Source organism: Pristiophorus japonicus, chromosome 13 (genome assembly GCF_044704955.1).
Source record: "Pristiophorus japonicus isolate sPriJap1 chromosome 13, sPriJap1.hap1, whole genome shotgun sequence".
Classification (NCBI taxonomy): Eukaryota; Metazoa; Chordata; class Chondrichthyes; family Pristiophoridae; genus Pristiophorus; species Pristiophorus japonicus.
In genome coordinates this window covers 123,332,984-123,348,198 of record NC_091989.1, presented here as the reverse complement: position 1 = coordinate 123,348,198, position 15,215 = coordinate 123,332,984, and the positions used below count along the sequence as shown (strand labels likewise).

The 15,215-nt window shown below is 40.8% G+C and overlaps 1 protein-coding gene across 2 annotated transcripts in view; it reads left to right on the top strand.

Moving 5' to 3' along the window:
- nfatc3a (nuclear factor of activated T cells 3a) overlaps positions 1–15,215 on the top strand; it is a 177,745-nt gene that overhangs the window by 115,576 nt on the left and 46,954 nt on the right. Inside the window, exons 7-9 of one of the 2 annotated variants that reach the window (XM_070897982.1) lie at positions 3,689–3,744; positions 4,751–4,877; positions 12,207–12,968. In XM_070897982.1, coding sequence (XP_070754083.1) covers positions 3,689–3,744; positions 4,751–4,877; positions 12,207–12,968 — 945 coding nt within the window. The remainder of the gene's footprint in view (positions 1–3,688; positions 3,745–4,750; positions 4,878–12,206; positions 12,969–15,215) is intronic. The other variant, XM_070897983.1, reaches the window with a different exon arrangement.

The following is a 15,215-nucleotide window of genomic DNA, read 5'->3' as shown; positions in this document are numbered from 1 at the left end:
TTCAATTGATAGCATGTGGCTCTGAAGTCGGAAGGTTTTGGTTTCAAGCCCTTCTTGTGGACTTGAGCATGTGATCTAGCCTGATAGCCCAGTGCAGTACTCATGAATTGTTACATTATCAAGAGGTGACATTCTTTTAATGAGGCATTAAACCAAAGCTCCATTTGCCTGTTCAGGTGGACATTAAAGGTCCCATTGCACTACTTGAAGAGCAGGAAATTCCCCCTGTACTGTGGCCAATGTTTATCTCTCAACTAACATTATGAAGAGATTTAGCGCTCAAAATTGGCCAGGAGTTGCTGAGTTTTTTTTGGAGCAACTTAATTTTTCTGGAGTATCTTAAAAATCCCCATTTTGCACATTCAATTTGCGGCAGTGTAACTGAGTTAGTTACGATTTTTTTTTAGTTTAGTTTAGTTTTTCTCAAAAGGGGGCGTTATTGGCCACCTACGCCAGTTTTGGCCATTTAGACCACTTTGGCCAGCTAATAGTTACTCCAAATCTACTTAAGCCAGCGTTTGTGGCCACTTGTGAAAACCCTTGCGGAGAGTTAAGAAATCAGCACAGGTAGGTACATCGGAGGCCAGCAGAACTTAATGACTTGACTGAAGAATGTGAATAGGATCAAACAGCTATACAGGACATCTTATGACAAACGTCGCAAAGTTAATTTACTATACAACAGAAGCACTCATGGAAGCTTAAACTACAAAAATAAAAAGTAAAAGATAGTTGAATTAAATTGCCCTAATCTCACAACTAATATAAACAACTATTTGTTTGCAATGATTATACTGGGCCAAAATTGAGCCCATGTTATCTAAATAAAGTCTACTTCAATAAATAAGATATTCTCTGTGTTCCTCTGTCACTTATGTTCTTCTTTCACAATAGCACCAGGTAAATAAGCTTGACAAATGGTCATCACTATTCACAAGAGACAAAACATATTTACATAATTTTTTCAAAATATCCAAATAAAAAATAGAAGTAAATTAATCCTACCCTACCTTCATCTTCAGCCCGGGAAGGCAGCGGGCCGGCCTGTGCGGTAGGCCACTCGGCCTGGAATAGGGGCGGGGCGCACCAGCAGCCAGTATGATGATGATGATGATGATCGAGTCCCACGTGCAGCACGCACAGAAAGGCTGGGGGCGAGGAGCTACTGCGCATGTGCGTACACTCCAACGCGCATGTGCAGACGTCCCGACACGGTTTTTGGCGTGGGACGCTGGCTCCACCCTTGACCCGACTGGCCAAGCTGCACCAGTGGCCAAAGTGGGGAGCGATTTTTTTTTTTTTTCTTTCTTTTTTTCCCCGGATCACTTTTCAATGCAGAAAAGCACGTATCTCCACTGAGTGCACCGAGAAAAGGGGTGGGCCAATTTTGAGCCCATTGTGTCCAAACTTGTGCAAAACATAAAAACAGATAGTAAAAGCTTTTACTGATATATAAAACGGAAAGAGTGACTAAAGTAAATGTTGGTCCCTTAGAAGATGAGAAGGGGGATTTAATAATTGGAAATGGCTGAGACCTTAAACAATTATTTTGCTTCGGTCTTCACAGTGGAAGACACAAAAACCATGCCAAAAATTGCTGGTCACGGGAATGTGGGAAGGGAGGACCTTGAGACAATCACTATCACTAGGGGGTAGTGCTGGACAGGCTAATAGATCTCGAGGTAGACAAGTCCCCTGGTCTTGATGAAATGCATCCCAGGGTATTAAGAGATGGCGGAAGTTATAGCAGATGCATTCGTTATAATCTACCAAAATTCTCTGGACTCTGGGGAGGTACCATCGGATTGGAAAGCAGCTAATGAAATGCCTCTGTTTTTAAAAAAAAAGGGGGGGGCAGACAAAAGGCAGGTAACTATAGGCCGGTTAGTTTAACATCTGAAGTGGGGAAAATGCTTGAAGCTATCATTAAGGAAGAAATAGCAGGACATCTAGATAGGAATAGTACAATCAAGCAAACGCAACATGGATTCATGAAGGGGAAATCATGTTTAACTAATTTACTGGAATTCTTTGAGGATATAACAAGCATGGTGGATAGAGGTGTACCGATGGATGTGGTGTATTTAGATTTCCAAAAGGCATTCGATAAGGTGCCACACAAAAGGTTACTGCAGAAGATAAGGTACGCGGGGTCAGAGGAAATGTATTAGCATGGATAGAGAATTGGCTGGCTAACAGAAAGCAGAGAGTCGGGATAAATGGGTCCTTTTCGGGTTGGAAATCGGTGGTTAGTGGTGTGCCACAGGGATCGGTGCTGGGACCGCAACTGTTTGCAATATATAGAGATGACCTGGAAGAGGGGACAGAGTGTAGTGTAACAAAATTTGCAGATGACACAAAGATTAGTGGGAAAGCGGGTTGTGTAGAGGACACAGAAAGGCTGCAAAGAGATTTAGATAGGTTAAGCGAATGGGCTAAGGTTTGGCAGATGGAATACAATGTCGGAAAATGTGAGGTCATCCACCTTGGAAAAAAAACAGTAAAAGGGAATATTATTTGAATGGGGAGAAATTACAACATGCTGCGGTGCAGAGGGACCTGGGAGTCCTTGTGCATGAATCCCAAAAAGTTAGTTTGCAGGTGCAGCAGGTAATCAGGAAGGCGAACGGAATGTTGGCCTTCATTGCGAGAGGGATGGAGTACAAAAGCAGGGAGGTCCTGCTGCAACTGTACAGCGTATTGGTGAGGCCGCACCTGGAGTACTGCGTGCTGTTTTGGTCACCTTACTTCAGGAAGGATATACTAGCTTTGGAGGGGGTACAGAGACGATTCACTTGGCTGATTCCGGAGATGAGGGGGTTACCTTATGATAGATTGAGTAGACTGGGTCTTTACTCGTTGGAGTTCAGAAGGATGAGGGGGATCTTATAGAAACATTTAAAATAATGAAAGGGATAGATAAGATAGAGGCAGAGAGGTTGTTTCCACTGGTCAGGGAGACTAGAACTAGGGGGCACAGCCTCAAAATACGGGAGAGACAATTTAAAACCGAGTTGAGAAGGAATTTCTTCTCCCAGAGGGTTGAAAATCTGTGGAATTCTCTGCCCAGGGAAGCAGTTGAGGCTAGCTCATTGAATGTATTCAAATCACAGATAGATAGATTTTTAACCAATAAGGGAATTAAGAATTATGGGGAGCGGGCGGGTAAGTGGAGCTGAGTCCACGGCCAGATCAGCCATGATCTTGTTGAGTGGCGGAGCAGGCTCGAGGGGCTAAATGCCCTACTCCTGTTCCTAATACTTATGTTCTTATGTTCGTTCATTTTTTCTGCAATACTACTATGTATGAAATAGTTGTTGTGAAATGTGGTAAAGCACCATATAAATGCAAGTCTCTCTGCCTGTTTGTGTGTATATGGGCACACATGCTAGATACAGATATCTATATCTAGCATTTGTGCGCATGCGGCGCGCTCACATACACGTGGAGCTAAGTAATATAAAAATCCAAGTAGCTTTGTGCTCCTCTGTCCAGGCACCCAGATGAAAAGTGAATGGTTATTAGCTGACTACAAGATCACATTCCTGTATGATTGCACACGAAGCATGACCATTTGGGTGAGGATTCAGAGGGTTGCTTGTGTCCATGCTACTGAGTATTATTGATTCTTCAGTTGCAAGATCATTTTTGGAGGTAAATTCTCAGATTGCTCTAATATGTTCTACAGATGGGCGCCCTCAGTGGGAGGTAGAAGGAAAAATTATCAGGGAGAAGTTTCAAGGGGTAAGATATTTAATTTTCTTTTTAATGTTATTCAGTATAGTAAAATTTAGACAGTTTTGTATATGTTTTGAGTGGTTATTTACCACCGTTTGGATGGATGTTTGTCCAAATAGTGCTGAACTGTATGAACTCCAAAGGTGAAAAGCCGTCTTGATCTATTTCCCCCCCCCCCCCACCATCTACGTTGACTATGTTGAAATTTATTTGGAACATAAAGTTTTGGTCAAAATGGATTTTTTTTTTGAATTGCATCAAGACTTTATTCTAATGCTGTTTACTATCTTATGGGCTAAGGGAATGAAACCGAATTTCAAAGTTGATTTTCTTTTAACTAGTTTTGAGTAAGAGTAAATTCATCTTGGAAAACATATTTTCTTTTTTAATTATGTGCAAACTATTTCTCGTGTTTTAAGTAACATTTGAGAATTATACAAAGCCACACAATACTCATAGTATTTTTGCAAATGTCGTATTCTTAGTATTTTAGGTCGACAATCAAAATAGGCTAAAGTCTTCGAAGAGTTAATCTGGCTTGATATTAGAAATTGTGATCTTGTGCCAATGATAATGCTACTATGTCTGTTATTAACCTCTGCCAAATTCCATTATCCTGCCCTAATTCTACTTGGTAATCGGAATCCTTTGTTTTCTGTCGGAAAATTCTGTTCGAGTTTTATGGAAAACCTAATTTTTGGATGCCATTTCTATTTTTAAATTTAAACCATTTGCGTATTTGGCGCATATTTCATTGTTTTAAAACCACTAGTTCAGTTTTGATCTCCCTCACCCCAGCCCTCGGATCCATTCTTCATTTCATTGAGGAATGAAATGAAATGTGAAAGATACCAAGAACTGTACTTGCAGTTTTCCTATAGCTGAGCTTCATTTGCTGCTTAATATTCAAAGGCCACCTTGGTAATGATCAACAAAATGTACTTTATTTTTTTACTTTAAACATTAAAATGAATTGTGCATGAACTTATTCTTTAAAGTTGTCTTGTTTCAGGTTAATCTTGTTGTTGAAGTCCCTCCCTACCATAATAAAAATGTTACATCTGCAGTTCAAGTTCAGTTTTATGTTTGCAATGGCAAGAGAAAAAGAAGTCAGTCCCAGCGCTTCACTTACATGCCAGGTAATTCATTTCATTCAGTTGGTTTCATTTTGACTACAAAAACATGGGGAAATTGTATTTTCTCTGCAGTAAAATTACAATACAATGCAATTTTAAGTATGTAATGTATTGTCATTTCAGTACTGAATCTTGAGCTGTTCTTCAAATAAAATGATTTTTTATTTTTATTAATGTTGCGTAAGGAGAAGGATGGCATATGATGTGTTGTAGCAATCATTGATCTCCCCAGCACTGCAGTTCATTGTGTCTGAAAAATGGAGCAGCTTGGGTACCTGACAGTCACAGTTCTTAAAATAAATATTAATTGATGCTTCATTGCAGCTGTTGGGAAAACTGTCTGTCGAATTTATTTAGTAAAAGCCAAGGATGATGAGGGGAAACTAATACTATCAAGACACACCCAAATATGAAGTGAAATGTATAAGGGCAGTGGGTTCAGCAGAAATTGGGGTTCCCAGTGATTTCCAGCATTTATGGTTATTTTTCTTATATTTTATAGTTTAGAATGTCATTTCTGTGTATGTGCTGGCAGTTAGATTGTTTGGCAGCAATCCATTGAAGTGTGACATTTGTAATGGTGATTGCAGCTACTTTTAAGCAACCAAAAAAAATGACAGAGAATATTTAAAAAATGATTGACTTGGAGTGTTAGGGTATTTGTTTATACTGGGAAATGTAGTTATATTTTAATACATTGAACCACAATTTACTGTAAAAATAATGGTGAGGCTAACGGTGCTCGCTGTTATTTATGCACAAATCGGACAGCAATTTCAGGCAAGTGCATATGCGCGATTAAACTCAAAAATCTGGACGTTTCTGTCTGAGGTGCGCAGCTCCGCCATCTGGCTTCCCATTCAAATGCATTGAACGGCGTGAAGTTCCTGTACTGACATCGTAGGTATGGACTAAGCTCACCACAGAAAGTTAGAGCTTGTCCATTGCATTCTAAGTGCCCTTTCAACAGCATAATTACTACCAAACAACTTCTCTGACACACTGAAAATGCACTTTTTACAAGATGGTGCCTCATTCCTTCGGCTTTTACTTGTTGGAGATTTTAAAAATAAATTACATTTTTTAACTTTTTTGTCTATTTTTACTCTCTCAATCCAAACTTTATTTTCCTCTCTTTGCTTTCTGTACCTGATTTGACATTGAATTCACTAGTCTAACTTACACTTGCTGGTTCAGACTCTGCTGTTCATTAGCAATTTTTCAATCTGATTGTTTAAGGAGGTACAGAGTTGCTATCTCTGTTTACACAGGTCCCAAAGGCCCTGTACAGGATGCCGCACCATTTCAATGTCCCACTTGCAGCAACTTGCTTAGCAAAAGCTCACGGAAATTAAATGGGCATGGGCAAGTCTAATGAATGCTGCTGCCATTCATTCACCGTTTACAGTAAATTTTGACCCGGTATATATGTGTAAGTAAGATTAACAATACTGCAGTCGGTTTTAGTTCATGTATTTAAAAGTCCGTATGGCCACATTGTATCATATGTCTTTATCTGCTTTTTCATGCGAACTCTGTTCTAAAAGAATTGGAGTTCTGAAATAAATATTTATTGGGAGGTGGGACTAGGGAGAGAAAAGTGACTAGCTGGCAGTTATATTGCCATCAATGATCATCAGTTTTTACATTTGCTGCTGTGATTCAGTTTTACCCCATTTTGTTAAATCCAAGCAATGAGAAAATATTTTCCATGAAGTAGGTAGGCTAGACTTCAAGGGAATAACTGAGCTGTTCTCTTGAACTAGTGACTTATTCTCACATTATTGGTGGTGCAGTTGGCATACAACCCAGTAGAAACATATGCTTGTGGATTGTAGAGCGATGATGGACTGATGAGAAGGGGAGGGACAGAGGAGGCAAGATCACAAGATAGTTACAGATGAGCAAAGCCATTAGCCTCACCTTAGTTCATCCATCCAGAAAGATCCTATATTTTTCTTGTCAAATTTCTCTTGCTCTACTGAAAGTATTGATTATTTGCAAGGTACAGAAGGGTGCTAGACAATTATTATTTACAAGCTGCAACAATGAGTGCCAGCAAGCTATTTGACCACAGGGTGGGGCAGGGAACATCATTGCCAAGCCAGATCCTGCTGCCTGCCAATATGCACTTCTAGCAAAGGTCAATGGATAACGATCAGAAACAAGAATCCTGGGCAATTGATAGTTTTTCCTCCAACCTCATGCAAAGATATTGAATCCAGTTGTAGCATTCCTACCATTGCTTCTGCTGAAATCAGCTAAATCAGTACACACTGGGGTTCAAACTAGATACTTTCCTGATCTGTATCATAGTGGACAAACTTACTTGAGTTATCAAGAGAGCTCTTTTCCAGTTTTATATGAAAGATTTTACAACACAATGAATATCCTCCCAAGAATTTTTTTTTCTTCCCAAAACTCTTCTGTAATGACATTTTCTTGTTATAAATAGCACGCAAAACTTCGCTAGAATATCAAATGGGAAAGTTCCTCTGTGGGGAAAGAAATCAAAATGTGTAGAATAAAAAATGGTTGGATCCTGTAACACAGTTTGAGCTTTGCTAATGTAGACTGAATTATGGGACTCCTCGATTGTATTGCATCCTTTCCACCCATTTGTTATTCTCAACGGACAAAATAACACTTCTGAATAGTAGGATAACTAGTATTTAACTTACTTCAGTTAACCGATTTGAGCAATGTCAAAATATTCAAGAATGGAGAGGGGGTGGGGGGGAGATCAGAAGGCCCAGAGGCAGCCTGCCGTCACAGAGAAGGCTGTTGCACAACTTGTAGCAAGGTAAGTTAGGGTAGGGAGGGGGCGTTGCGAGGGTGTCGCAGCAGGGCAGGGGGGAGCCCAGGTCAGAAGAAGTCCGGACTTTCCTTTTAGGACCCAGAGGAGTACTCCTGCTTTTCCTAGCCCCACAAAGGAATTTTTTTTTTTTAACTCTCCTTTGAGGGCCTCACTGGCTTCCCGACCTCTTTACTTGGCAGGAGCGAATAAAAATGCCATTGGGGTCCAAGTCATGGGACCCCAATTTACATTTATAATGAGGCTTCCACAGGAATGTGGCAGGAGCCTCACCCTCTGCTTAAGCCAGCAGCATTAAAATGGAGAATCGGCAGGAAATGGAGGCTCAGTTATAACTGTTCCCATGCTCCTTTCCAGCCAGTAGGAGAGAGTTAAATTCCTCCTATTTATGTTTGTTTGTGTGAATTACATCCTAAGTTTAGCTGTAGTATTAGCATAGAACAGTAAAATAATGAGATATTTCACTAAAGCCGAGTGCTCATAATGCAGCCCACTTGATGAGTTTCCTGTTTTCTTTATCAGAAATGTTTAGTGGACCAATGATGGATCAGGACAGGTGTTGGCAGGAAGTGGCTTGTTGTACTGCTAAGCAGAAACCAGTTATTATCTGTAAACCACCGTCTTCTGCTAAACTGAGTGGCAGAAGCTGAGTCTTGAACTTGTCGCAAATTGTTTGTTGCTAACAACAGTGTACGTGTGGGCGTATGGCACCCAAAGCAATGGGAAAGCAGTGTGAAATGTGTAGGCTTTTGCTGTCGTGTGAGCTTTTGAAGTAAAGCAGCCAAGCCCTTTTGGTTACTGGTCTCAAATCTTCAGTTTTAAGAATTAGTTTATTTTGGAAAAAGACTAATAGGTCCCTTTTCAAAGTGAAATTATTTTTCATCTCCTTTTCAGATATTATTTACTCTCCCTTGTTTCAATTTTCTTTTCCCCCCTCAACACTGCTCATTACTCTTTGAATATTATGCTCATTTAAAAATAACTCTGCCACAGAAAACAAGAAGTCAGCTTAACTGCAGGTTTGGGAGATCGTGCTCTTAACTGGCTATTAGCAAATTCATGCGTTGGCTTTGTTTTTCTTTCCGTTTGGGAAAGCCACATTTCTCTGTTTTGATGCTTTTGCTAATCTACCTCTTAAATATTAGAACCTCGCCATGAAATCACATGGGAGAACCTAGTGACACAGAATATTTACACAGTACACCTTTCCATAACTGTTTTCAAACCACCTAAATTCTGGAAACGTTGTGCAATAACTTTTTGGGGGGTATTTTGCTGGCTTAAAAAAAAGACAGCTATTGTATTGTCTTGAGTATTTACATGTGTAACCAAATATTAGAGTTGGTAGTCAAGAGAGTCATTTGTATGCAATAGATTTTTGACAGGAGATTTAAAAAAAAAAGACAATTTAGTATAAAATCTGCAGTTTAAGGATGAACGCAACAAAGATTGCCAGAAGATGATCTTCGTGCGCATGACTGGATTAAGATTGGACTGTGTAATGACTAACTTTTTATAGTAAAATTAAAGGAATAGAGATATATTTTTCATGTTTGTGAGCAATGGTGCAGGACAGTAACCATATTATAAAAAGTTGTGCATGATATGGTGCAACCTTGTTGTCATTGTAACACAACATATCCTCCAACCAAATGAGCAATGCCATGGAAAATCCACTGGTGTATTTTTCAAAAATTTGTGCATTTAGCTCACACAAGAAAAACGACTTCATTTTGCAATATCAAAACGCTTAACCTTTTAGTGAATATGAAACTGTTAAATGGAGAACTGGAAGCGGTATAAGTGATGCTTGTACATATGTCTTCAAAGTTAAGTTGCGTGGAGATGCTGAAGACAGCTGTTAACATTTGTTGGCAGGGTTCACAAACTATTCGATATGTTTAAATGGAGACAAGCTACTAATGTTCTGAAGTTTGTGATACCATCTGGCTGCACTGCAAAATATGACGATTCAGAATTTTTCTTAACTTGTTTCCTAACTGTACTATAGCTGTGTTATCAGTCTACAGTTTGTAAATTCCACTGACAAAATTAGTCTAAGTAACGTGACAATAGAATTATTTTAACGCACGCATTTAAAAATCGATCAGTAAACTAAAAATTAAGTAGCTTTAAAAACAACCTTTGTTTGAGTTGCCCTCTCGTACCTGACACTTTGCAGTTCTGTCATACTGGGGCTATATGAACAGTGCTTTCAAAACAAGGGTAAGTGCCTTTTAAAAAAAAAATGCTAGTGTTAGTTTTTGCCTTATTTTCTTTAATAAGAATATACATTGCTGATTTATGTGTTTAATGCAATTTACATAAGAATCACCTGGAATCTTGTGGCCCCAGTTTAAGAGCACATTAATAATTTGTGGAACTGGAATTTGTGGCTTGAAAAGCAGGTCTATACTGCTGCAGTGTGCATGCATTAAGCAGCTGTCTTCTCCTTGAGTGAGCACTCTACTACTGAACTACACGTTTGATTAGATAAAAGTTTTGAATTCTACTAGAAAAGGATGCAGGAGCAGTAATTGCAGTGAATGTAATTTCAGGTTTCTAAATCAGTTTCTAAAAGATGAAAAAGAAACCCCTCCATAAAGTTGCACTTATTAAGAACTGGAACAATTCACATTATTGTGCGCAGAATGGTAGAACTTCACCATTAATAACTGAGTAGATAAAAGTACTAGCTTGATTGATCCAGAGCCACGGGTCAGGAGATATTGGGCTCAATTTTCCCCAAAGCATTTTTTTTGGAGTACTTGAAGAGTTACGCCTGATTTTTTGGGGCCCAAGTATGCCAAAAAAAAAATTCTAAAGTTACCCCGTTGAATTTCTTCAGTTTGGCCTGGCATAACCCGACCTTTAGTTTTCAGGGTGGAGCCTTGATCTGCGCCAAAAAGATCGGGCTGCCATGGTAACCAGGGACACAATGCGAGCTGAGGCTGCAAAGTGAAGCATACAGCCAGCTCCCAACACATTAAAAGAATTGAAAAACACAAAATAGCGACTTACCTCCAACCCTGCCGGAAGGGCCTGCACCCGGTCCAGTCCCATTTCAGTCCCCACTGGTTCGATTCTCTGATCTCTCTCTCTCTCTCTCTCTCTCTCTCTGTCTATATCTGGCCGACGGGCTTGCCAGTGCGCTCTTCCGCCCCTAGCCCTGGCCGAGTGGTCTCCTGGTCTGCTCCCTTGCCCCTAGCCCTGGCCGAGTGTTCTCCTGGTCTGCTCCCCCGCCCCTAGCCCAGGCTGAGCGGTCTCCTCCCTCCCAGTCCCCGTACCTAACTACACCCGAAAGACTTCCCCCCCCCCCCCCCCACCCCCTCTTCCTCCCCCCCACCCCCTCTTCCTCCCCCCACCTGTCTCTTCCTCCCCCACCTCGCCCTCTCTCTTACTTTTCCTGCTGCTGCTGTCTGGGCATCTGCTGCACTTACCTGCGCCGATTTCCTTACCTGCACCGATTTCTTTAACTCTTCAAGGGTTTTCTCGAGAGGCCACATATGCCGGCCTAAGTAGAAATGGAATAACTATTAGCTGGCCAAAGTTGCCTAGATGACCAGAATTGGCATAGTGGCTGGTAACGCCCCTTTTTGAGGAAAAAAAACTCACCTAAAAAAAACGTAACTAACTGAGTTACGCTGGTGCAAATTGATTGGGGAAACTGGGGATTTTTAAGTTAGGCCAGAAAAAGCAGCCTACTCCAAAAAAAAACGGTACAAACACTGGGGAGCCCTTAGTCCCTGGTTTGTACTGAATTCACTGATCGGAGTACGGATGTTTAACTTGGCATCAGTGCATTTGGGCTAAGGAGGAGAAAAATTGGGCAGGAATCACAGTCCTGATCTCTGTCCATTGGGCTCTTCAGTATAAGTGTGTGTGTGGATGTCACATGAGGGAATATCAAGCTCCATGTGTTGCCCTCTGTTTGAATAGCTAATTAATTCTCATTGTCTAGGTTCACTGCTAAGAAATGTCCATTTGGTATGGTTCTGCCAAAACTTGTATTTATATTGCACTTTATCACATCCCATAACGTTTCATATTCATGGATTTACTTTCAAGTGATGACATTCATATTGTATGCAGCTAGATTCCAGAAATAGCAGTGAAATGAATGACCAATTGATCTGTTTTTAATGGTGGTGTTTGCGAAGAGAAATTTTTGCTCGTCATTGAATAGTGCCGTGGGATCTTTATGTCCATGTGAATCACCAGAACAGTCAGACTCAGTGTAACATTTCATCTGAATAATTGCCCCTTTGACAATACATCACTCATTCAGTACTACACTGGCGTTAGCCTAGATTGTGTACTCAAGTCCTGGAGTGGGGCTTGAATCCACAGCCTTCTGATTTAGACGAGAGCCAGCTGAGCTGATACTTAAGAGACCATACCCCAACATGAGACCATGCCTTCAGAAGAAATGGTGAGAAAACCAGGGTACATTGGTGCATTCATGGCATGTATTTGTCTGTACACCTTCATTTATTTTATTTTCATTTTCTTCACAGTTTTAATCAAGCGGGAGCATACTGATGAGATAGAATTGCCTACCATTCCTACCCTTCCAATGCCTATTGCACACACTGCTAGTGTATCTGGTCTACATCAAGTTGCCCAGCTGCCTTCCTCAGATACTGGACACCCTCATGAAAATTTGATACCTACTTCACAGAGGAATCTTGGTCCTCAAATGCAGCAAACTTATCCACCTATGATTTCTCCATCAGTAACGTGTATGCCACACCTACCAACAAGAAGCATAAGTCCAGGTTCAGAATGTCCCATTATGCCTCCCTTGGGGCACCAGTCCTTCCCAACACTAGCTCCACCTACCAGGCCTTCTTATCAGCCTATGCAAACTAACATGATGTTTAATGGACAGCCAGGTCTTCCCATGAACTCTGCTTCTAGCCAGGGATATGAAAGAATATCTTATCAGCCTGATGTAGCTGGTCCACTTCAAATCAACCTTGGATGTCAACAAATGCAACAAATGTACTGTTCTCCAAATCCAGGCCCAGCTTCATCACCATCTCCAACAGCAACTCATTCTCTGGGACATTCTCCACACTCTGGACAAACCTCACCACAGCTACACAATACAAGTTTAGGAAGTCTATCAGCACCCCATCCATTGACACATCATAATGTGTGTAATCCATCTCCATTTTCAACACCAGAGAGAGCATCCCTGAACATTAAGCAAGAACCAGAGGATAGTGAGCTGCCTTTTCAGACCATTGGCTTGCAGGATATCACACTTGATGACGGTAAGTAATCTAACCTATTTTTAAAATTATAATTCTACTGTTGAAATGACATTCTTGTTACCAAAGAATTAATAAACACATTTAGAAAAACATATATACATGGATACTTAATGTAACAAGAAAGAGATTTATCAGAATAACTCCTAACACAATCTCTTAAATTTGTACTCTTTGGAAATTGTGTTTTTAATGCAATTCTAGAAAAGTATCTGCATGATATATTAACTGTTAACAGGAAAACAGTTGTTCTTATCTATTACTATCAGGTTTTTTTAGTCCCCGCCTACACAAACCAAACCCATCCTTTTATTTAGCTAACAACTTGAAATAATGATTTAAAATATTTTTATTTGTTGGACTGATGGGGAGTTCGAGTAAAATGGTAAACTTCTTACTAAAGATTGCAACAGAGTCAGTTGCCATCAAGAACAAGGTTATTGGTCATGAAAAACATTATTAATGTCAGATAATAAAAACAGAAAATACTGTAAATTCTCAGCAGGTCATCTGTGGAGAGTTATCGTTTCAGGTCGATGACCTTTCATCAGAACTGGAAGATATTAAGAGATGTAATAGGTTTTAAGCAAGTACAGAGGCAGGGAAAGGTGGAGGGGAGGAAAGAACAATAGGAAAGGCCAATGATAAAGTGGAAGGCAGGACTGATTAAATGACAAAAGTGATAATGGTGCAAGGCAAAAAGGGGTGGGAGTGGGACAAGTAAAGAAACAAAAGATAGGTCTAAAGGTGTTGTAAATGACAACAGCAGAACCATTACTAGCACCTGCTCTCCGGAAAAAGAGCAGTGGTTATAATGTCAGGATTGATAATATCGGCAACTGAATCTTAGAATTATCACATGGGGACAGAGTTCCTTTTTAAAGGAATTGTATCAAATTAAACATGCACATTGGTTTTAATATTTTGAACAGAAACTGGTGTGAAAAAAATATTCTGGTGGACTTTTTTGCAGCTTTTTGTCTGCATTTCTCCATAATTTTCTTCAGGGAAGGCGGTAATAAAAGCAACATGCGTTAACTTTTAGATTTGTTTTCCTTTTTCCTACGACTCAAGCTGAGATTAAACACATTTGCAAGAAATAAATAATTTTTACTTTCTTTCTAAAAACTATTAATAAAACACTGAGGGCTAGAATTTCGACGTCTTTGTGAGCGGGTTTTTGCCGCAATTTGACCTTCTACGGCAAAAACCTGGTTGGCGAGATCTTCGGTGACCTTTTTGCAGCAGCGCTTCCACGTACCACCGGGGAGAGGAGTGCCGACGTGCAACACCCAAAATAGCGTTTGTGATCGATTTTTGGCTCTCTCGGGACTCTTATTCTGTGCCCAGAATACCGACGGGGTAAAACCTGTGGTGCAGCTCTGCCAGCAGCGGTAAGTATGAAGACCTGCAAAAAAGGTAAGTTGGTAAGGGTTTTGAGAGTTTTTTTTGCAATTTTTTTGTTGTTTTTCCCCCCTCAAGGCCTCTCTTGCAGCGCTACCAGCCCCGCACTAAAGTTGCCAAAATTCACAGTTTGCGCCGCAAATCCTCGTGCAAATCCAATTTTTACCGCTGCGCAAATTAAAGGTCGAAAAGCGGGCCTAAAAACAGTAGCAAAGCAAAAATGGTAATTTTGGCGTAAAATTATCTTTTTCCACTGAAAACCGAAATTCTAGCCCTGACTCTTCAATACTTAAATATAAACTTTAAAGAAATTGAATTCATACCACAGCCTAAGACTGATTTGATTTCTCCATTGTTTCAACCAGTATGTCCTGGTCTTGTACTGCTGCGTTGGGCAATGGGAAGTTTCAAAATGTTACACAAATTCTGGCATACCCGAGCCAGAAATTTATGTAGTGAAAAGTAAACTAAGACCCCCCCTGTAAATGTCCAAAGTTGTTGCAGAACGTGTAGCCACCAACCACATGTCACATCTCCACATAACTGGCCCAAGTTTCGAGCCGCGCCTAGAACGGCGCACTCCCGACCTGGCCGCCCGTTTTTCGCGCCACAAAGTGCGCCTAAAAAAAACCTCCAGATTCTCCACCTCCCTGCAGGTCCTCTGGCCCTCGGTGCAGCGCAGCAGGAGCTGTAGGGGGCGGAGCCAGGTCCCTGCGCTGAAAACAGTGCCGGGACCTCTGCACATGCGCGCTACAGTGGGCGCGCAAGTGCAGTAGCTCCAGGCGCCCGAAACTGTGTGGGAGGGGCCCGAAGCACGCAGCCCCTAGCCCTGGCCAAATGGCCTCA